The 24,786-nt window shown below is 38.4% G+C and overlaps 1 protein-coding gene across 8 annotated transcripts in view; it reads right to left on the reverse strand.

The window, feature by feature from the left end:
• The window catches only part of Nf1 (neurofibromin 1), a 236,597-nt gene that overhangs the window by 162,423 nt on the left and 49,388 nt on the right, over window positions 1–24,786 (reverse strand). For all 8 annotated transcript variants that reach the window (XM_060387188.1, XM_060387187.1, XM_060387184.1 and 5 more), the window contains exons 4-11: window positions 24,382–24,572; window positions 18,730–18,836; window positions 5,819–5,886; window positions 5,516–5,591; window positions 4,687–4,844; window positions 2,498–2,671; window positions 1,966–2,088; window positions 1,414–1,488 (exon numbers count right to left, since the gene is read on the reverse strand). In XM_060387188.1, coding sequence (XP_060243171.1) covers window positions 1,414–1,488; window positions 1,966–2,088; window positions 2,498–2,671; window positions 4,687–4,844; window positions 5,516–5,591; window positions 5,819–5,886; window positions 18,730–18,836; window positions 24,382–24,572 — 972 coding nt within the window. The remainder of the gene's footprint in view (window positions 1–1,413; window positions 1,489–1,965; window positions 2,089–2,497; window positions 2,672–4,686; window positions 4,845–5,515; window positions 5,592–5,818; window positions 5,887–18,729; window positions 18,837–24,381; window positions 24,573–24,786) is intronic.

Genomic DNA, 24,786 nt, shown 5'->3' on the forward strand with positions numbered 1-24,786 from the left:
CTTCTAATATCTTGAATCAAAGGGGTGGGGGAGCAATATTTTTTAATAAACACACATAAACTTGTGGACTAGAGAAACAATCTTTTTGTTGTTGTTGTTTACCTTTAAAACTAAACCTTGGAACGAGTCAGTGGTGTAAGTAAATTAGGCAATGGCCTGAGTCATTACACTGGCAAACACACAGCTTTTTATATAAACACGTTTTATCTACACCTAGATTCATTAAACTAACCTCTTTGGAACTAATCAGATTTAATGTAATTTCTATAACTTAAGTCAGTGATACTCAACCAAGGGTAGTACTGTTCCCCCAAGCACTTATTTATTCACTATGCAGGAGATATAGCACAGTCACCATTCCATGAATTGAGCACCAAAATGATCAATGTCCTGCAAGGCACAAGGCCAGGCTGAAAACAGAAAACTAGCATCCTAAAATGCTATTAGTACTCTACAAAGCAAAATGAATGTGTCACTAAGTGACTTTATCAGTAGTCATTTTCCCCTGTAAAATAGCTTTAAAAAAGGATAGCTTGATTTAATTTGAAATATCCAAGATAAACGAAGCAGTGGGGATTACTTTTAATTTGCAAGAGTCATAAGATGCAATTTAATCATAACTAACACAAATATATACCAAGGTATCAATAATCAAAGACTGTATTGGAGAAAAGCAGAAACAAAATGAACAGTTACTCATAAATGTAGCGTATCTGTCAACGTATAAAAGAACCATAAAAAATAAAATCAAAGAACGTTTTACAACTGTTCATAAAAGGAACAGAATTTTGAAAATCTACATCTAGGAAGGTTTTAACTGTCTGCTTTTCACTTAGTACATTCAGATCACTAATACCTCTCTAATGAATTCAGTTGTTTTCTCTGATATGCTTTTGTATCTTGTGAATGTATCTCTTGAAATATGTTAGTATTTTACTCTAACTAAGGAGTGTTAAAAGGTATAATCAAATAAGATCTCACCATTTGTAAATGTACCATACTCGGCTACAATATAATTATTATTCTTCTGAAATGGTGAGATAGTAAGTCAAATATATCAAATGCTTTGTCAGGAAAGCACTAAGTTATATTTGCAGTGGCACTGTTCTTAATACATTTTGAACTTTAAAATAAATTTCTTAGGTTTACTCTTTACAAAAAAATTTTATTAACTCCATCCTTCTCAGTAAAAGCTTCAGGTCAAGATCAAACATAAAACTACTACTTGTATCAAATGCTGGTGTAATCACCTCAGAGAAGCTTCCTGTTTTATACAAAGAGCTAAGATCAGAATGTTTGCTAAAACCAGCGTCTATCTTAAAAAAGAAGAAAAAAAAATATATATATATAACCCAAAACAAAAACGAAAGAAAAATTACTTTTTGGTAATACAGCAATACCTTTTAGACTTACATTGGTGATGATGCGGTGGAGTGAGTTTACCAACACATAGTGAAATGTAGAAGGGGAATTCTGAGCCAGGCAGATCTGCCAAAGAAGAATTCATTAAAACAAAAAGGACAAAAAAAAAAAAAAAAAAAAAAACAGCAAAAAGTAAGTTATTTTCAATAAAGTAAACTTAAGGCCTTGAAATTAACATCAATATAGAATATTAAGAAATACTAATAAGAGGTTAGAAAGCTATCTCAAGGGTTAAGATCACTGACTGCTCTTGCAGAGGACCTAGGTTCAGTTCCCAGCACCCGCACAGTAGCTCACAACTGTCTGTAACTAAAGTTCCAGGAGATGCAGTGCCCTCTTCTGGCCTCGGAAGGCACCAAGCACATACATGGTGCACAGACATGCATGCAGGCAAAACATTCAGATACATGAAATAAAATAAATAAGTAAATCTGTTTTTAAAAAGAAATACTAATAAGAGTACACCTATTTATCTTTATAGTGTCTGCATTTTATAAATATAACCACATCAATAAACATGGTAGTATAAAATAATTTTCTTACCTTAAAGTGTTGGTTGTTATGAGGGCTTATCCGAAAGCAAGAGACAAGACAGTCAATCATGAGGTCCACATCTGCAGGCTGACTGCCTCTAGAGAATGGTTTACTTGGATTAAAAAGCAGGTTCTATAAAAATCCCAATAGAAAACAATGGCCTTTAAATAGTCATGAAGTATTTCTTTAACAAGGTACATAAACACAGTCAACATACTCGTATGGATTACAGTAAACTTTAGTTGCCAGAGAAAGCATAAAATACTGGCTACTATAGTCCGTAAATGTAACGTATGCCTTACTATGCCGCATATGATTCCTCTCAAGGCAAGTCTCTACATTAAGATCCAAGCGTGTACACATAAAGCAAACTGTGTGTCCTTCGCGCTCTCAGGCTAGGCTAACGAGCACAGTAGCGAAAGCAGACCCTTTCAACTTACCATCAAAGCTAACTCTTAGCAATGATCTCTAGCAGAACACTTACACTACATTTATGCACTTAATTTCCTTAGTCTACAGAAGGAAAAGAACAGCGTATTACCTTCAGATCAACCACCATGGACTGAACTAGTAGGAAAATGACAGAGTTATCCTCCCAGTTGATGTAAGTACTTGCTTTACACAACTTGACACAAGCAATGGCAGCACTTTCTGTCAGCTGCCTGCTTCCTCCATGGCCAGCAAGTGCTTTCCGTAAACTGTCGAGAAACAGCTTCTACAGAATTTAAATAGAGGAAGACAATGCATCTAGTTTGTACTACTGTAGATTTATGTAACAAAGTAGCAAATCAGCAATCCCTAAAATTCAAATCATAAAAAAGAATGGTATATATTTGGCTTTCATTTCATATTTAAGGACTCATCACTTAATCTCTCTCAAGTTTAAACAAAACAAAACACTTTACTTACACCTCTGAACTGTGCACAAGTCGGATGACCGTATCTTCCCTTTCAGTGTTATCTGTGAGGCTTAATTATTAGCCTGCCTTGGGTGCGGTATATGCCAACTTGTTTCAATCTTTTCGACTACTCTAGTGTACACTCAACCTCCAACCTTCTAAGTAATGGACCCAAGGTATTCTATTGCTCTAAATTTCATTTCTAGAAATAACATTTTGTTTTAAAAATCCAGCTTTGCCACAGGCTATAGATAAATCCAGCTATAAACAAAATGTTTCTCAAGGGCTGAGGGTCTTACATAGATCTAACCCAGGTCTCAATGGTCTTGGCAGCTAATGAAAAAGTTTGTGCAGACCTAAAATGATATTGAAGACTTCTCTGACGATGACAGTATCCAGTCGCCTATGTGCTGCTTTTGTGATGTGTCCTGAACTGGTCAGAACAAGGTCAAATGCATATAGAGACCTTATGAAGCTCGCTAGAAAATCAGACTGCCCAACCAGAGGACAAAAACTGACCAACTGCAGGTGCTGATCATCTCCGAGTATGTTGGGCCTCTGTCCTCGTATGTTTTAATTTTAAAAAGTAGCACCAAAGCAAGATATTACAATAAAAAAAACATGACCATTGGTTCAGTGGTTAAGAGCACTTGCTACTTTTCTAGAGAATCAAAATTCAGTTTCTAATACCCACACCAAGTGGCTCAAAATTGCCTGTAACTCTTGCTCTAGAGGATCTTATGCCTCTGTGGGAACAAACACACGCACACACATATACCACATTTTTAAATAAAAAATAAATATTAAAAAAACAGGGGAGGGGAGGGCAGGGGAGGGGACCCTTATTAGTCTTTTTTAATTCTTTTTTTTTTTTTTTTTTTTTTTTTTTGGCCAGGTGGTGGGCAGCACTCACCTTTAATCCCAGTACTTGGGAGGCAGAGACAGATGCAGGTGGGTCTGAGTTCAAGGCCAGCCTGGTCTACAAAGTGAGCTCCAGGACAGCCAGTGCTACACAGAGAAGCCCTATATTGAAAAACTTTAATAATCAATTAATTAATTTTTAAATTATTTTTATTTCTCTGTGTGTGTGTGTGTGTAATTTGTACCCACAGAGGCCAGAAAAATATCTCTCAGAGCTGGAGTCACAAGAGGTTGCTAACCGCCTAACGTGAGTGCTGAAAGCTAGACCCTGAGTCCTATGCAAGAGCAGAAGGTACTCTTAACCAATAGATAACCATCTCTCAAAATCCCTGCTTTTAAATTAATGACAATAAGCAAAAGTCAAAGAAAACCTAGAATCACCAAGACCAGATAATTTTATAACTGACTTTTTTCTAATTAGGTTATCTCAGACCATAGAAAAGATTGCGACATCCAGATTTATTATTAATTTTGCAAAAATTAAATTAAGATAGTTATGTTTCATAATAAAAAAACATATTCAATAAACATTTCCTCAATTCACTGTGCTGAAACCTTCAAAAATGCATTGTTAGCTATAGAATTTATTTGCAGATAGCCAAATTTAATCCATAAACAATATAAACAAAGTTAAATTATAAAATTCTAAATACAATTTTAATGATGAGTAAAGTAAACCTCAAATTTAGGTAACAGAAATTATCTGGTTTAATATTACTCGGCATTAAACCCAAGAGTTCAGAGTACTTTGGCCACTGACTATATTATTTATCCTTCTTTCAAATAAAATAACACGTGAACACATCTCTGCTAAGGCCAGCAGACCTAGAATGGCTATAACTAAAATGTACACCTTGAGTGAAACAAACGGCCTCTCAGGAAATGTCCGGAATGCATTTGCCCTCCTCACCTTGTTGATGTTGTTCTCATCCACCACATCCTTCGATATATCCTGGATGATCTCTGGACACAAAATAAGGAGTATAATCTGCAGTGGCCAAACTGCTGCTTTACGTTTGGTGCTTTCAGCAAAACCATCCACCAAGTCGAACAGCTTTTCTGCACACTCTATGTGAAAAATAAAACATTAAATGATCTTGTTAGGTAAGAAAATCTTTAGCATTAAATTAAAATTCAGAATTATTAAAAAAAAAAAAAAGGCCAAAGATCACAGTTTTAAAAGAATGTGTGAGATGGGCTATCTTGACCCATCCTGGAAAAGTCCACATTTTAGAATGGTTTTGTATTTTATCACAGTGTTAGGGTCTTACCAAAGGAACAAAAGATTGACAGTTTCACAAAAGAAGTGCCAGTTCCTCAGGGGTCTCTAGTCTCTCCTATGCCAGTATTTCCTCTTTAGATACACCTACCTAAATATAAAATACAGTCCTAGAACTCACACAGGCACGCACGCGGGAACACACACACACACACACACACACACACACACACACACACACGCTCACATATACTGTGAGGGAGCCATCAGTATTCAATCACAACGTGAAAGACTAGAGTTTCATTTCAAACTTCTTTTTAGCTACTTGCTCAAAGGGGAAAGGACTGGGAATCATACAGAAACAGGAGAGAAAAACCGTAATTCCTATTTGGCAACAACTGACAAGAGAAGACAGAGAAACCACTTTTATAACAAAGTAAGCTGAAAAGCAGAACATTTACTTCTGAGAGCGTAACGGTGCCACGCCCACTCCTTGCCCCACACATCACTCTCAGCTTACCGGCCATATCAGTCTGCGGAATTTGGTACAGCTTTGTAAATTCATCTGGATAGTTTTCTACCCAGTTCCAAAAGGCCTACAAGGAAAAAAAAATGTGTTTTTATAAGATAGCACTCAATATTTCAAATATATTAAACAGCACAGAATTTCAAGTTTCTTCATAAAAATACTGTAATGCATTCTTCCCACTAGGGTAGTGTGGAGCTAACATACAAGACTTGACTTTCTTATACTCAAGATACAAAATACAGCAAAATTCATAACCAAGACCAAAATTTGAATACCCAAAAGGGTGAAGCTTACCTTTTCTAGGCTATTGATAACTGCTAGCTGTGCGACCTTCTTCAGGGCTTTAAATTTAAATGCTGTTTCTAAAGGGAAAATTTTTGTTTTATTAACTCAACTATTTAATACAAATACAATTCAGAACTACTATAAAAGAATAACTATTTTGCTTCCAGCATTATTAATAAGCAATTTAACAGTTATATATATATATATATATATCCCAAACTCATGAGCTACACTGATAGAGACAGAAGTAAATAAAAAGCAAACATGCCTTGAACTTCAAGTTTTCACTTTGCTCTATTTTGTTAACTGATTTACAAAATACAAAATCAAACATGGGGCTGGAAAGATGGCTTGGTTAAGAGCACTAGGCTCTATCAGAGGGCCTAATCAGGTGCCCTCTTCTGGCCTCTGTAAGCACCAGGCACTCACATGGTACACAACTCATTCAGGCAAAACACCTATACATGGAAAATAAAAATAATAAATCTTATTTTTAAGTTTAAAAAAAAAAATAGAAGCCAGCCATGATGGCAATACCTTTAGACCTAGTACTTGGGAGGCAGAAGCAGGTGGATCTCTGTGGGTTTGAGAGGACTGGCTGGTTTAGAGAGTGAAATCCAGAATAGCCAGAGCTACTTAAAGAGCCCCCCACACACACTCAAACAACAACAAAAACCAATACAGGCAGCTGTTGAGATGGTTCGGTGGTGAAGAGCACTGGCTGCTGTTCATAAAAAGAACCTGAGCTCAGTTTCCAGCACCTGCTCACAACCATCTACAACTTCAGCTTCAGGGGATCCAGCACCCTCTTCTGGTCCCTGAGGGTACTGAATGCATATGCATACACATAACAAAACCTAAGGAAAAAAAAAAAAAGATACAGCCAGGCATAGTGGTACATGTCTTTAATCCCAGTACTCAAGGAGGCAGAGACAAGAGGGTCTCTGTGAGTTCAAGGCCAGCCTAGTCGATAAAACAAGTCCAGTGACAGCCAAGGCTATACAGAGAAACCCTGTCTCAAAAACAAACAAAAAGACAGACTGACAGACTGACTGGCTATTTGATGTTTTTTAGTTGTACATTTAACTAATTTCTAATATTTCAGGATTATAAGTAGCAATGATAAATACTTGTTCTTATTCAAAGATTTTTCCACACTTTTTTTTTTTAAGGAAAGCAACTGTGTAAGCAAGGAGACAAATACTCCCTGAGGATTCTGAAATCTAAAGAGCTGCTTTTCAGAAGAGTTGGCCGCCGAGCAGCATACTGATGATCTACCACATTCCTGCCACCACTGTCTCGTGGGACGGTTTTAATTCTGCTAACCTGAACACTTAAAACAGATTACACTTTAATCTTTGAATTCTTTTAATTACTTTCTAAGTTATGTAAAGAAAGAGGGTGTAAAATTATGACATCTCATGAATGTGTCAGCACATTCTTCTCCATCACAGTCCCCAAACCACCCTGTGTTACCTGCCTCCTCCCAGATGACTCCCTTTCTTCCCAACCAGGCAGTCCACTCTTCTGCTTTCATACTGCATGTATTCTGTTACCATCTGTTTACCTATCTCTTAAAATCTTTTCCTATCTATCTCTTAAAATCTTTTCCTCGGAAGAGGGAGAAAACTGGGATGTCCTGTTCCCAGAGGAACAGAGGAACCAAAGAGGGCCTCTGAAAGACTCTACCCAGCAGGGTATCAAAGTAGATGCTGAGACTCAAAACCAAACTTTGGGCAGAGTGCAAGGAATCTTATGAAAGAAGAGGGAGATAGGAAGACATGGAGGGGACAGGAGTTCCACAAGTAGAGCAACAGAACCAAAATATCTGGGCACAGGGGTCTTTTCTGAGACTGATACTCCAACCAAGGACCATTCATGGAGATAACCTAGAACCCCGGTACAGAAGTAGCCCATGGCAGCTTAGTATCTAAGTGGGTTCCCTAGTAAAAGGAACAGGGGCTATCTCTGACATGTACTCTGTGGCTGGCTCTTTGATCACCTCCCCCTGATGGGGAAGCAGCCTGACCAGGCCACAGAGGAAGACACTGCAACCAGTCCTGATGAGACCTGATAGGCTAGGGTCAGATGGAAAGGGAGGAGGTCCTCCCCTATCAGTGGACTGGGGGAGGGGCATTGGAGGAGAAGAGAGAGGGACGGTGGGATTGGGAGGGGATTAGGGAGGGGGCTAGGGATGGCATACAAAGTGAGTAACTTGTAATTAATAAAAATAAATTAATTAATTTTAAGAAGATCTTTTACAGCCCCTCATGATCCACTTTGTAGTTACCACCACCACCACCACCAACACACACACACACACACACACACACACACACACACACACACACACACACACCTTTAAATCTAGGTTCCGTTTAGAAAAGCAAGCATGACTTGTCTGGACTAGGCTTATTTAACTTAAAATAGTGAATTCCAGTTCCATCCATTTTCCTGCATATGTTATGACTGCATTTTTTCTCTTCAGTTGCATAAAATTCCAGTATGTCTATATAGCACTTTACTTTTTATTTTGTAAAAAAAAAAAAAAAAAAAAAAAAGTTTTCACTTTTTTTAATTAAAAATACAAATAAGTCTGGCCAATCAACACACAACTGTTATCACACAAAAAGGCACTTTAGCAAACTCTGAGTCAAAGAATATAAAAATGTTTCTTTCATCGTGACTACAGTAATTATCTACACTTTTCCATTTAACAGTTTTTTAAATCCCACATGTTCTAATTGTTGTCTTCTGTTCCAGTGACAGAACAATGGGAAGGAAGGAAATTGGTTAGAATAACCCTCGTAGGCAGTTTTCTGGCCTTTCTTTGCAATCTCAGATTTGGGGATGTAAAGGATCATACTCCCCCCAACTATGGCAGCCTTAATAAGTGACTCCAAGTCTTCCTCCCCACAGACTGTAAGCTGTAAGTGACAGCACGTGATAGACTTCCTTGTGAAGCCTTTGCTGCCAAGTCCAATGCTCTGCAGAATCACAGCACGTGCACATCAGCAGTGGCACCCACCTGTCCAGGACTCAGGGTGAGTCTCTTGGTGGCCCACAAGAAAGGACACAGCCCAGCAATCTGTGAGAAAGAAAGGAACTCAATCCTGGCCTTCCCACCCTTCCCAGCTTTCCCTACACTCTGCCATACGAATGCCCTGCTGCAGCCGCCACTCACTGTACCACATGTTCTGTGTCCAGTCTTCTCTTGATGGACATTCACCCTGGATCCATTTCCTAGCCACTGTGAACAGTGTGACAGTAAAAATGGTTGTACAAGAATTTCTGTTGATATGCAATATAGTGGTACATCTGGCTCATAAAGGCTACTACCAGTTTTCTGAGCAACTCTTCAAACTGACTTCCAGAGGCTATTCAAATTTACATTCTCAAAAGCGGCTAATAACGTAACGATTTCTTTTGCCCCACCTACATCCTCACCAGTATTTGTTGTCTTTTGACAGCCATTCAACTGAAGTGAGACAGAATCTCAAAGCAGTTTTAATTTGCATTTCTGTTATGTTTAAGAATGCTGAACAGTTTTTCCAAGTATCTACTGGTCATTTGTATTCTTCCTCGCAGGGATTATCTATTCAGTTCATAGGCCTGCCTATCTATAAACAAAATGGTTTTAGAGTGCTTCATTTTAAGTTAATTTATATCCTAGATATCAATTCCCAGCCAGATGTAAGGTTGGCAATTTCTCCTTCCAAAGTCTATAAATGGTTTCTTCACTCTAATGACTGTTTTCTTTGCTTGGCAGGAGCTTTTTAATTTCATGTAATTCTATTTGTCAAATCTTGATGATGTTTCCTATGCTATAGTCCTTTTTAGAAAATATGCCTACATCTTGAAAGTGTTTTACCTATGTCATCTTCTTACATTAAGGTTTTGATAAACCAAATTTATTGTTGTACAATGTGAGAGATGTAGACTAATTTTCATTACATGTGTAGAAATCCAGTTTTCCCAGAACCACTTGTTAAAGAGGGCACCTTTCTCCAAAGTATATTTTTGACAGCTTTGTCAGAAACTTAGGTAGTATGATAGCTAATCTTGGTTGTCAACCTGACTACATCTGGAATCAACTAAAACCCACATAGTTAGGCACACCTGTGAAGGGTTTTCCTGACAGAATAATTTCAGGTGGGAAGAGCCATCCTGAATCTAGGCCACATTTTCTGGTGACAGCCTACAAAAAAGGAAATGTAAGAAGAAACCTTTTTCTTTTTGTCTGCTTGCCTTCACTCCTGCCAGCCAAGTGCATGCCTCCTGTTGCTAAGGTAATTTCCTTCACTAATATTAGAGCCTAAAGGAACTGACTGACTGGGAAGAAGTGGGATCCTGGAACTTGAGATGAATAAGTGTAGAAGGCTGCTAATGAGGCTGAGGATTTTGAACCCTCATATTTTAAAGGGTTTGTCTAACCTGAGGAAGTAGTCTCCCCACCTTTAGGGGAGGATGCATCCCCAGCCCTTGTAGTATTTCCTTCTGTACCTTCGCCTGAGGAAATTAATCCTTCATTCTTCAAACTAGCAATGACTTGCCCTGAAACAGAAATGTCAAGCAAGACAATACTGATGTCCCTCGGTGCCCACCAGGAGTTGACTCTAAACTATAACCAGAATCAAGGCTAAGCAGGCTTCTAGAGGTGAAATTCACAAGAAGGTGTGCTACACCTTTTCTGGGTTTGTGAAATCATTCAAGCAGGAGTCTGGGGAATATGTGTAAGAATGGATTTGTAAGGGTATTGAATAATGGTGGAAGAAACATAAAAACTGGGGTCCACTGAGTAAAGGTTCTGTTCTATAATTAAGTTCTCGGGGTTTTAAAAGGCATCAAAAGCTTGACTGGTTGGCTAAAGCATATGGTAGCTATGATACCACAGACAGTCTACTGCAAAGAAATGGCGATACCCGATGTCTACTGACTTGGTATTGATGAAAAGATTTTAGAGCTCAATGTAATTGCAATAGTGGGAGCACTGTGTAAAACCAAATCCTCCACAATGAGAAGGCTCAGAAGATACTCTCTTTACTAATTCCACAATACACAAAATGATAACAAGGGGCAAAAATAATTTGAAGAGCTTTATCATTGCTCTTTTCTTGTACAAGACCTTAGGGTTGCAGACACCGATGCTCACTTCAAAAGGTTAAATGTGATGGGCTTAACTAGGACCACAGAGCAGCAGGGGCCAGGCAGCAGCACTGAACTGCCAAAGGCAAGGTAAGCATATTTACTATAATGAGCAGCACAGAACAAGTGGCTTGTACGATGCTAGGACTCCAATGGATCTTTTTGTACAAACTAATAATCTTTCCAGGAATGAATTAGATAAGAAGTTGACTATGTGTTTTGTTTTGTTTTGTTTTTACATCTGTACAAGCAGGAAAAAAAAATCTCAAACAAAGGAAAGGCTACATTGCCTACTAGCAGGAGGGCATCTCTGCTTATGGACCAATTTCCAGACTTGAGCTCGTTTGCAGACTCCAAAGCCCTTGAATGAAGAGAGGGCCAGGTCCCCCTGAGGACCTTGTTAAAATACCTAAAAAGTTTTACTACTACACTTTCTGCTATCCTTTCCAAGAGGCACTTATGACCTTTTTTTAGGGTAAATGTGCCCTGGGAGAAAGGAAACAATCAGACTTTATAGGGTTTACTGGATATTGATTTTAAACTGACACTAGTTCCAAGAGATGCCAAATAGCACTGTGGCCCTCCAGTTAAAGTAGGGGCTTATGACTATCAGGTGATTAATGGAATTTTGGCTGAAGTCCAACTCACAGTGGGTCCAATGGATCCCCAAACTCATCCTATGGTTATTTTCCCAGTCCCAGAATGTAAAACTGGTATAGATATACTTAGAAGTTGGCATAATTCCCATATTGTTCCCTAACCTGTAGACTGAGGGCTATTATGGTTTGGAACAACAAATGGAAGAGAGTGGAACTGCCTCTACCAGGGAAAATAGTGAACCAAACATAATAGTATATCCCTGGAGGAATTAGTGCCATCAAGGCCTTGAAAGATGCAGGGCTGGTAGTTGCCACATTTCCCTTCAACACAGAAGAAAGACAAATGGATTGTAGAGAATGACAGTTGAGTATCAAAACTTAACTAAGTAGTGACTCAAATTGCAGATGCAATACCAGATGTGATAGCCTTGCCTGAGTAATTAACAGTGCTCCTGGCACATGTAATTCAGCTAAGGATCTAGGAGATGCCTTTCTTTCCGTTCCTGTCTATAAGCACAACCAGAAGCAGTCTGCTTTCAGCTGGCAGGATCAGTATATACCTTTATAGTTTTACCTTTATAATGTTACCTCAAGGTTAACATTAACTCTCCAGTCCTGTGTCATAACTTAATTTGAAGGAATCCTGAACATCTGTCTCTTCACAAAATATCACACTGGTCCAATATGTTAATGACATTATGCTGATTGAACCAAGTGAGTAGGAAGCAGCAACCACATTGGACTTGTTGGTAACACTTACACAAATGGGAGGATGTGAAATAAATCTAACCAAAACTCAAGGGCCTTCAAACTTCAGTAAAATTTCTAGAAGTCCAGTGGTGAGAGGTATGCAGAAATATTCTTTCTAGGGTTAAAAATAAACTTATTTGTATCTGGCCTCTCCCAGCACCAAGAAAGAAGCTCAAAGCTTAGTGGGCCTATTTGGATTCCAAAGGCAGCATATTCCTTATTTTTTTCTTATACCAGCACATCTATCAAGTAACTTAGAAAGGTGCTAGCTTTGAGTGGTGCCTAAAACAGGAGAAGAAGGCTCTTCAACAGGTCAAGGCTGTTTTGCAGGTTGCTCTACCACATGGACCATGTGATCCGGCAGACTTAGCAGTACTTAATGTGAGAATATGGAGAAGTACTATGGTCATGTTTATTTAGGAAATTTTCTGCTTCAATTTCATTCAACATTATTGTACCTTTAGTGTTTTCCTTACCTTCTCTTATCTCAGAGATTCACAGGTTTGATCTCCTTAGAATATCCTGGAGCCCTTGAACCTGTGTTCATGCTCATTGCTTTTTTTTTTTTTCCAGTTCAAGTGCAGTATTCAACAACCTTGTTGTCTGTCCCTGTTGGTCTTTCTTATGCTTGGTGGAGTATATTTGTGATGTCATTCAGTGTGTGTTTTATATTTCGTTGAGTTTTTCATTCCCAGCATGTCTTTATTTGTTTTAATCTCAATTTCTTTGCTGTATTTTTCTTCTGTGTTCTTTTTCGTCCACACTCGTGACTTTCTTATCCATTCTGCTGGCTCTTTTTTGTTGCTGACTTTCCTCTCCAGATCCTGGATTGAATTCATTTGCTTGTTTGTACTCTCTTTCATGTCACTGATCATTTTTACTAAAAAAAACCTGAACTCTTCATGTGGTATTTTGCCATCTCAGCATCTTTGAATGCAGTGGTTGAAGATATACAATCTTTTTGAAGGAATCATATTGCCTTTTTTTTTTTTTTTTTGTCTCTTGCATTTCTGTCATAATGCACTTCTGTCTTACGAGGGAAGATTTTCTTCCAAATCACCCTATTCTTGCAGGCTCAGTTTACAGCACGATTAGAGAAATAACGGGCTCTTGAAGCCACTTAGTCTTCCCCTCCCTCTGCTAGGGAACTGAACTGCACAGCTGAAGCTCTATTCTCTCTTTACTTCTATGTGGCTCATCTCTCTTCTCTCCAGCTATCCTTTTAATTTTGTGAGTTTCCCCTTCTTGTATACACCAAGACTTTAAAGAGCTTGAGATGTTTCAGGCAACTGAAGATCACAAGTGGTCATATGCATGGCAGCCCAACTTGCCAGCTATGCATTATTCTTATTCTTAAATGACAATGTCCTCAGACCCAGGCTCCAAGTACTTTCAGGACTGCATTTTCAATACAAGATTAATTATATCTCCATATAAATATCCTGAACACATTTACATTCATCTTTCATAAACGCACTGTCCACATCTTAGAAAGAAAATTCTTATCTGGAAAAGATGATCCTTCTACAAACCACTTTAAACCTAACAGTTCCTCAGCAAAGCAACACAAAACTTCTCCCCAAGGACTTTTAATGAAGGGGTATAGCAGGTTTTTACTAAATTTACATAGAATGTTTCTTAAATGAGTCCTCCAATACTTATCTAGAGAATCTTTTAACTGTGAATTTCTTTTTCTCAAAATAAAAATGAGTAACTTGTTCCCTAAATCAATTTTCTGCCTCTAGGATCCCAAAGAGTACGCCAGAAAATTCTTCAGAGAGAGATTAGAGAGAAAAAAAATCCATTCACAATAGCTTCAAAAACAAACGAACAAACAAAATACCAAAACTCCAATATAAGTAATAAATAAATCCTAAAGATAAACCTAACTAAAGGTAAAACTCCCTTATAATGAAAACCGTTCGGGACTAGAAAGATGGCTCAATAGGTAAGGACATTTGCTGAGTTCTGATCCTAACGACATGTGAAGAAAAGCCAGGCATAGCTGCCGGGACAAACAGGAGGACTGCTGTGGCTTGCTGGCTGCCAACAAGTTCCAGGTTCAATGTCTGTACCCTGTCTCAAAGTAGTAAGTAGAAAGAGAGAGTAAGCCACTTCCTCTGGCCTTCACCCATACACACACTGCACACACACCTTTAAGACACTGAAGAAACTGAAGACACTGTTATGTTCATGGATTTGCAGAATTAATACTGTAAAAATAGCTACAGTGCCAAAAGTGATGTACAGATTCAGCGAAGTTCTCATGAAAATCCCAGTATCATTATTTACAGAACTAAGATAAATAACCCTAAAATTCATACAGAAATATGAAACATTTTATGTAGCCAGGGCAATTATTAGCAGAATGAGCAGCGATAGAGGTGTCACAATACCTGATCTCAAATTATGTTACAGAGCCATAGTAACAAGACTAGCACAGTACTCCAAACACACACACACACACACACAAACATGTAGATTAATAGACTAAAACAGAGGATCGAGAAATCCACACAGCTATAGCTACTTGTATTAGCAGCATTCTCTAAACAGAACTTATTTTTCTTTGCTCCTAGTCTTTTGACATGAAATCAATGGCATTATTTCTCTCCTTGGTCCTTTTGTCTTCCTTCATTCATCAACTTTACCCTTAAAACATTGTCAATGCGTACAAAAATCTGGTCCCAATCCCAATGTGTGTATATTTAATTACTGTTCTACAATTTGTCTTTTTTTTTTTTAAGACAGTCTCATGTATCTCAGACTAACCTCTAATTCCTCACGTAGGTGAGGATGTGATGACCATGACCTCTGATCCTCTTGCTTCTACCTCTGAAGGGCTGGGACTGCAGGCATGCACTATCAAGCCCAGTTACCACGGTGCTTGGGTCCCAGGCTTTAGGCAGAGTAGGCACTCTACCACCTGAGCTACTTCCCCAGCCCGTGTCCTTTAATTCCTTATTGGATATCTTTCTGAAGCCAAAGAATCAGTAGATCTAAAGCTCCATTTATCATTTACATGGCTATTCTGTTCTCTATCATCAAGCTTCTCTTTTCCGCTTTAACTGAGTGCTTTGTAATAGTTTGATTCCTATATATAACTTCATGTATTTAAATTAATTCCCAAATGCTACAGATCTTAATCAAATGTTATGGATTATACCTCCAAAACACCTTGAGGAGCCAAAAGGTTAGAGCAGATTGCTCAAGTTAGTTTTAGGCCAAGCAGAGAAAATTAGGGGCTGAGAGAGAAGCCAGACTGAAAAAGTCAGCTGGGAGAGCAGTTTGAACCAACAGCTGAGTTAAACCAGCCAGCCCAGTAAGAGCTCAGTAAGAACAAGAAAAGGTGAGTTTATTAAGCAGTAAGTCTCAGAAAAAAAAAAAAAAAAAAGTCTCTTTTTTCAGTCACAACTGAAAAAAGCAAATAAAGTTCCTTTTACAATACCTATCACATTGGCCCCCATATCAGCCATTCATTCTATCAAGACCTATACCACACCCACATAATTTTCATTAGCGTGGCAGTAGTTCACATAACATAACCTTCTACTAAGCCACACTGCAGACTGGTTTCCAGAGAAAACATGATGATCAAAACATGAACTTCTTTATGGACGTGTTCAAAATTGTATTAACCTCTGAACTTCCAGAAATTAATATGGTTTATTACATGTAGTTTCTCAACAAATTCTTGTCAATGTAAATTTAAAACACACCATTATTTGTATTAACCACAGAAATTTTCTATTGCCCTTGTTATTGTCATCTTGAGCTAACTTTATTTTTTATTTTTATTTTTTAGATTTACTTTTTGTATATGAGTGTTTTCCCTGTATGCATGAAAGTGCACCACAAGCGATGCCTGAGGAAGACATAGTGAATGTTGGAATCCATATAACTGGAGTTACAGATGGCCATGAGCCACGATGTACATGCTGGGAACCAAACCAAGATCCTCTAGGCAAGCAATAAATGTTCTTTAACTCCTGAGCCAACTGTCTAGCCCCTAAACCTAACTTTCAATGGCCTATTTAACACTAGCTTTATTTATATTTTATATGTTTATCTGCATATATTGCTTACAGGGAACTGTCTTCAATAGGAGAAAAATAGGGCTGGAAAGATGGCTCAGTGTTTAAGGATGCAAGCTTATCTTGTATGGATCTGAGTTTGCTTCCCAGAACTTACATGTGGCAGCTCCAACAGCCTAAAACTCCAGCTCCAGAAGATCTAACACCCTCGTCTACAAGCACACATACAACCATGCAGATAGATACACACATACACATAAGTAAAATAATAAAAATGAAATATTTTTTAGAAACAGGAGAACGTAGACTCAATATAAAATTAAATCACAAGGAGAGCAACAGAACCAAAAAATCTGGGCACAAGGGTCTTTTTTGAGACTGATATTCCAACCAAGGACCATGCATGGAGATAACCTAGAACCCCTGCTCAGATGTGGCCCATGGTAGCTCAGTGTCCTAGTGGATTCCCTAGTAATAAGAACAGGGACTGTCTCTGACATGAACTCAGTGGCTGGCTCTTTGATCACCTCCCCCTGAGGGGGGAGCAGCCTGACCAGGGCACACAGGAAGACAATACAGCCAGTCCTGATGACACCTAATAGACTAGGGTCAGAGGGAAGGGGAGGACGACCTCCCCTATCAGTGGACTTGGGGAGGGGAATGGGAGGTTAATAGGGAAGGATGGTGGGATTGGGAGGGGACAAGGGAGGAGGCTACAGCTGGGATACAAAGTGAATAAACTGTAATTATTTAAAAAAATTAATGATGTTCTGATTTGTATATAAAAAAATTAAATCATTCTTCTCTACTTTCATCATATTTGGACATAGAAAAGCACAATTACTCATCACAGATTGAGCATCAGTAAGAAAAATTGCTATTCTAACCAAACCCTTATTCATGTGTAACCTGGACTCGATTTATTTCCATAATGTCACTGTGATGGCTAATAGCCATTGTCAGCCTGACTGAATTTAGGTTAGGAGACACATCTCGGCCTATCTGTAAGTGAGTAAATGAGTTTCCAATTAGGTTTACCAGAGAGGGCCCAGGAGGGGAAAGGGGGACAAATTAAATAACTCTTTTTTCCACCTCCCTTACAATCTCACCCTTCCCACATGATACCCTTTCTTGATTCACTGCACACGCAACAGACACATTCTTGTATGCACACAGTTTTAAGTACAGGCTCTACATAAAAAAAGAGTAAGTACTAAATCTGAACAAGGATTATTGACAGCACAGAATTTTATATTACTCTCCCTACAGGGATGCATTCTAAAAAGTCAAATGTTAAGAAAACAAAGAAGGGCCAGGAGGATAGATCACTATAAAAGCACATACTACAAAATCCTGCTGCGGATGAACTCAATCCCTGAAGCCACGGAAAGGTGGAAGAGAACAACTCCAGTTGTCCCCTGACCTTCACACTAGTACACAGCACAGAAGTCCTCACACAAATGTATACCATAATAGTTTTTTTCTTTTTCTGCTTGGGGGTTTCTTTCTGTTCGTTTCTTTGTTTTATCAAGACAGTCTCACTATGTAGCTCTGACTGTCCCGAAGCTCACTATGTAGACCAGGCTGGCCTCAAACTCAGAAGATCCACCTGCCTCTGCTCCCAAGCGCTGGGACTAAAGGTGTGAATAACTACACCTGGCTTAAGAATTTTTTTATATTAAGCATTTTGAAAACTGTATTACATAACTCTTGAAATTCTCATACCCTCCATAACTCAAACTCAGTTTTTCAGGTTAGAAATTAAAACCGTTTGATATTTTAATACCAAAATATTGGGGGAGGTAGTTTGCTTGTTCATTTGTTTTCTGGAGATTGGGTCTCACTCTGTAGCCCAGTATGGCCTTGAACTCACTACATAGTTCAGACTAGTCTTGAAAGCTCCTTCCTCGGCTGCCTATGAGCTGGGATTACAGGCATGCACCACCTCACCAGCTCAAAATTCTATTCCAGGTGTTCTTCGAGTCCCTGGACAACCAAACCAGTAATTTCTATGACCCAGAGTGACCATAAGGGATCAAATTCAAAAAAGAAAATTCTCTGTATTTTAAAACCTGCCAGGCATTGATGGCATACACCTTTAATCACAGCACTCAGGAGGCAGAGGCACGTAGATATCTGGTTCAAGGCCAGCCTGGTCAGCAAAGTGACACAAAGAACCCCTGTCTCAAAAAATAAAATAAAATTCATGTTCTCTACTGTATTACTTTCAAATGTCCAAAAATCAGTCAGCTACATATATTACTTGCCCATTTCACAAGAACATGCACACTATAAAATCTATTTTGATATCTAGTTCAAACAGAATTACTATAACCATAATACTGAGATTAATTACAAGCTAACTGCAGATACATTACACATTTAAACCTACCCTTCAAGAGTCGTTTTAATTTTGCACAATCCACATTGATATACTGTAACAATTCTATATCATGGACATCAACATTATCTTCTGAACAAACAGTCAACTCCTGTAACCTAAAAAGTAAAAATCAAAAATAATTATCAATTTAAGTCTTAGAAAAGTCCAAGATTCTGATGCAAAGAGAGGTTTATGAAGACACATAAAATAAGAACATACTTATTAAAAAAAAATACAAGCAATTTAAGAGTGTTATTCCAGTAAACTTTGCATCCATATCTTTAAAATTGAGGGTCTGAATTCTATTTCTCACATCAGCCATGGCTTTTCTGGAATAATTAGTTAATTCCAAGATTAGAGCATATTTTCAAATGTGTCTAAGTATCTGTGAAATTGAAGACAAGGAAATTAGCAACTACCATAATCATATCATAAATCATACAGCTGGAGACTGGAGAGATGGCTCAGAGGTTAAGAGTACTAGATGCCCACAAGGAGAGCAACAGAACCAGAAAATTTGAACACAGGAGTCTTCCCAGAGACTCATACTTCAACCAAGGACTATTCATGGAGATAACCTAGAACCCCTGCACAGATGTAGCCCATGGCAGTTTAGTGTCCAAGGGGGTTACATAGTAATGGGAAGAGGGACTGCCTCTGACATAATCTGATTGGCCTGCTCTTTGATCACCTCACCCTCAGGGAGGAGCAGCCTTACCAGGCCACAGAAGATGACAATGCAGCCACTCCTGATGAGACCTAATTGACTAGGATCAGAAGGAAGGAGAGGAGGACCTCCCCTATCAGTGGACTTGGGGAGGGGCATTCGTGAAGAAGGGGGAGGGAGGGTGGGATCGGGAGGGGAAGAAGGAGGGGCTTATGGGGGGATACAAAGTGAACAAAGTGTAATTAATAAAATTAAAAAAAAAAAAAAAAAGAGTACTAGCCAGTGTTACAGAGGTCCTGGGTTCAATTCCCAGCAACAACATGGTGGCTCACAACCATCTACAGTAAGATTTAGTGCCCTCTTCTGGCATGCTGGTGTACATGCAAACAGTATTATATACATAATAAATAAATCTTTAAAAAAAGATTTAAAAGATCACATAGCTGTAACAATTAAACACTCCAATTGTCAAAACAGACAATTTTAACACCAAATTGTCTTTCTTTTTTTTTAATTGCATTTATTTATTGTGTGTGTGCATGCCTGCATTAGCAATCAGAAAACAAACTGTAGAAACTGGTTCTCTTTCCATCTTATAGGTCTCAGGGACTAAACTTAGTCATCAGGCTGGCAGCAAGCACCTTTACCTAGTGAGCCATCTTACCACCTCCTGGCCCCCCCCCCCTTTTTTTTTTTTTTACAACTGCAAAACACACAGGAGAAAAGGGGGGAGGGGAAAGCAGTAATTACTAAGAGAAGAAACTCACAGGTAATCTTTTCCAACTTTTACAATCACTTAATTCTAAAAAGGAATAATGGTGGAACAAGCCTCTATCCTTAGATCATATTGTAAGAAAGTGATATAAATAATGTAAGAGAAAATATTTTACAGGAATCACAATTTCAGCTAGGCATGGCGGCCATGTCAGTCATCCAAACACTCAAAAAATTGAAACAGGAGGATGACTGTTAGTTTGGGCGGAAGGAAGGAAGGAAGGAAGGAAGGAAGGAAGGAAGAGAAGGAGAAAGGAAGGGAGAAAGAGAGAAAGGAGACTAAGGAAAAACAGAGAGGAAGGAGGAAAGAAAATAAAGAGAAAGAGTATAATTTAATGCAAAAAGCCCTGAGTTTAATTCTCACAACCACAAAAACAATAAAGAAATACAGTAAATCCAATTTAAAACTATGGAATAATAGAGCAGAGCCAGATGTGACAGCACACACCTCTAATCCCAACATTCTGAAGGCAGAGGCAGAAGCAGAAACAGAGGCAGGTGATCTCCATGAATCCCAGGCAAGCCGCAGCACCGTCAGCCCAGCTATGCAGCAAGTTCTAGGCCAGCTGAGGCCACACAGTGAGATCGTGCCCCTCCCCAACCCCTCACAAAAAGGACTAGAAAGTTTATCATTTGCAGTTTCCTATTAACAATGGATCCAAAGATTATCAGCTAGGTAAAAGTTTTATGAGAAATGTTGGATAATGCAGATAATGCCTATATATAACAACTGACTGGACTACATATGAGACCGGATTCCAAAAGAAAAAAAAATTACCAAATTAGGTATTATGAATGGTCGGTTATAAAGAAATTCTATAAAGAAACCAACTAATCTTTTATGTAAGAAAACGCAATGTAGGCTGGAGAGATGGCTCAGTGGTTAAGAGCACTTGCTGCTCTTCCAGAGGTCCTGAGTTCAATTCTTAGCACCTACATGGTGGCTCACAACCACCTGTAACGCCAGCTTCAGGGACTCCAACACCGTTTTCTGTCCTCCACAGGCACTGACACACAAGTGAATATATAAAACACACACATATAAAACAAAATGAAAATAAATATTTTTCAAAGAGCATAATAACCCTACAACACAAGACACTTTAGCAGAATAAAGCTATATTATATTGTTCCAATTGAAAGAAGCTGATTTTGGTGGTACAGGCCTGTGAGGATGCTGAGGGAAGACAGTATCAAGTTCAAGGCTAGCCTGACCTACAAGTCAGAGTTCCAGGGCAGGCTGAACAACTTGGTGAAAAAGCCAATCTCCAATACTGCCCCTCCCCATAAAAAAGATTAAAAAAGATTAAAAACAAAAAGAAGAACAACTGTTGACAAGGAGACTGGTGAAGCTCAACTGATTTTCATGAGCTTCATTATAAATGAATGTAGTGAGTGGTGGTGGTGCACACGCTTAATCCCAGCACTCCAGAGGAAGAAGCAGAGTATCTCTGCGTTTACAGAGAGCTAGCTGCAGACAGCCAGAGCTACAGAGAGAAACCCGAGGAAAACAATAGGAAGAGGAGGAAGAGGGGGAGGAAAGAAAAAAGAAAAAGACAGACAGACAGAACTCAGCCTTCAGAACTGCTATTCATGTAACTTGCATAGCTTGACCACCTAGCTGTAAGAACACATCAAAAGATGTCCCTGTCTAAACTAAACCATCACCGTGGTCTGATAGGTGAGTGGGCCTCAAAGACCGGCAACTAATCCTGGTACTCAGTACATTAAAAGACAAATGTAATAGTCTTTTAATTTTTTTTTCAAATAGTAAAACTACTCGAGTAGTCACCTAATGAAAGGGTTTTTACTTTCTCTAACTTTCTGGCATCCTATTTCCCTGCTTGTCACCCTGCTGGCTACATCAGTGTATACTGACACAGAAAATAAAATAAATCTACAGGCCAGCCTGCTCTACAGAGTGAGTTTCAGAACACCCAGGGCTACAAAGAGAAACCCTATCTTGAAAAACAAACTATTATTATTATTAATGAAAATATTACATAAACATTAACCAATCATATATCATTAAGTAAAATTTTAGTTTCCATTCAACAGTTAAGATTGCAGAATATCACAGAACATTGTCACCTACCATCATAATTACAGAACTATTTTTTTAATTAAAAAAAAACTTTTTTTTATTAAAACAATTGCAAGTCAGTTCTTAAACATTGGACTACAAATTCTCAAAATTTTAATGTATATTCTCATTCTTTCCTGGGAAACAAAAGTGAACACAATAGAAACCCATTTGTACGACACTAAATAAGTCAAAGATAAAGAAACCAAAGGGTCAAAAAGATTATTTTTCTGTTTGCATTTGTCTTTTAATCAATAATTATCTATATGGGCTGTGTTCTATTTTTTTTATTTGATCTTTATTAAGAACCCATTTAGTGGCTAAAGAGATAGCTCAGAAGTTAAGAACACTGGCTGCTCTTTCAGAGGTCCTGAGTTCAATTCCCATGGTGGCTTGCAACCATCTATAATGAGATCTGGTGCCCTCTTGTGGAGTGCAGGTGTACATGCAGACAAAACATTATATACATAATAAATAAAGCCTTAAAAGAAATCTTTTGACTGTACTTAAGAAAGGCAAATCATTTCCATGAAAGCAAGTTACAATTTCTTTATAATTTCTTCCCACTGCACACCATTCTAATTAATTTTCCCATCTTTAATATCATGATTATGATTCTGACTTATCAGGAAATACGTAAACTGTAATTTTCATTTTTTAAATTTCATTTATTTATTCATTCATTCATTTTTATGTGCTCTATCTGCATGTACACCTGCATGCCAGATGCTGGTTCTTTCCCATTTTTACATGGGTTGCAGGAAGAGAACCCATGCCCAACAGGCTTGCTCAGTAATCACCTTGACCTACCAAGTAATTTCCCTAGCTCAACACTTTTTGTCCTTCTTGCTCTACCTACACTTGTAAAAGTCTGTTTCTATTTTATTTTATGCATGTGCGTGCCTATACGTATGTGTATACATTAGTGTGCTTGGTGTCCAGACAGGGTAATGAATTACCTGTAACTGGATGGGTGTAAGCCACTATGTGGGTACTGGGAACCAAACTCAGGTCCTCTACAAGAGTACCACATCTTAATCATTAAACCATCTCTCCTGCCCCTTTCATTTTTGAAAGCACTAAATTAAGTATAAAGTGTTTTTAAATTCCATAAGATACAGTTAAAATAGAAATATTGAAAACAACTAATATAATGAAATTAATGTAGATACTTAGGCCTACCTGGCTTAGAAATTTGGGGTCTTCCTTTATTTGACACAATTCTTTGTTTGTTTGTAGGAGTTTTTTGTGACAGGATCTCTCTGTGTAGGCTTGGCTGACTCTGACGTCACTGAAAGCTGACCTTGAACTCACTGAGATCCTCTAGCCTCTACTTCTCATATACTGAGATTTTAAAGTTGTAAGCCGCCACACCAGCACAATACTTTTGAGGGGTATTAATTCATTTGCCTATAACTACCTTTCAGCATCATTGTGAGAAAAAAAAGCAACATGGCGTAGACTGTGATTAAACCCAATAAATGAGATTTTTCATATACTCTTACTTCGCAATTACTTCCTTTTATTTCTTTATTGCTGTTTTTTTGTTTGTTTGTTTGTTTGTTTGAGACAGGTTTCTCTGTGTAGCCTTGGCTGTCCTGGACTCACTCTGTACACCAGGCTGGCCTGGAACAAATAGAGATCTGCCTGCCTCTGCCTCCCGGAGTGCTGCGATTTACACACGTGTGCCACTGGAACCTGGTTGCCTCCCTTATTTTTAAAGTAACTTAGGAGCCATGAGAGTAGATCATCATAATGCTCACTACTTCTCAGCTATTCTACCTAATTGCACAGTCAATCTAAATGACTATGTTTAAAACGCCAAACCATGGCTGGGAATGTAGCTCTGTAGTGGAGTACTTGCCTACATATGCAAGACCCTGGATCCAACCCTTGGCACTACAAGAAGGAAAGCGAACAGGTCTGCCCTTTGGAGGCATCTTCTCCAAGTCTGAAACAGTATTCATATCCATACATCAGTATCGCCAATATAATCTTCAATATTACATAATTAAAATGTCAAAAGTTAATACATAAAATTCCTACAAAAGCCCAGATAAAAGTCACCCTGTTAACTATTTTTATGCAAAGAATTTTAAAATTTTACCTAATAGCCCCACATGATTTATACACTAACCTTGTAGAAATGCGACTGAAGACTGCATTGAAGTTGTTGCAGCTGAGAGAAAATAAAACCCCAGAAGCAGAATTCCGAAGTTCGGCCGCATGTTGGTTTCCTTCACGACATGTGTGAAGAAAATGGCAGATTTCTGGTAGTAACTGTTTGACCAGCATTGTTTCATCTAATCTCATTGTGTCCTTTGGTTGCTAAAATGGAAATAATAATATCATTCTAAAACTTTAACTGTAACTGCAAAATTCACTGTTATGAAAGTTTCGAGCATACGAAGAAGCTGAAATAGAAGGAACACCCACACCGCCACTGCTGGAATTCAACAACTGCTATCACCTCCCCACATGGGCCACATACACCTATATATGGTCAGTAGGGAGACAGCTCATCCTGCCGTTGCAATCGCAG

The sequence above is a fragment of the Meriones unguiculatus genome, chromosome 7 (assembly GCF_030254825.1).
Source record: "Meriones unguiculatus strain TT.TT164.6M chromosome 7, Bangor_MerUng_6.1, whole genome shotgun sequence".
Classification (NCBI taxonomy): domain Eukaryota; kingdom Metazoa; phylum Chordata; class Mammalia; order Rodentia; family Muridae; genus Meriones; species Meriones unguiculatus.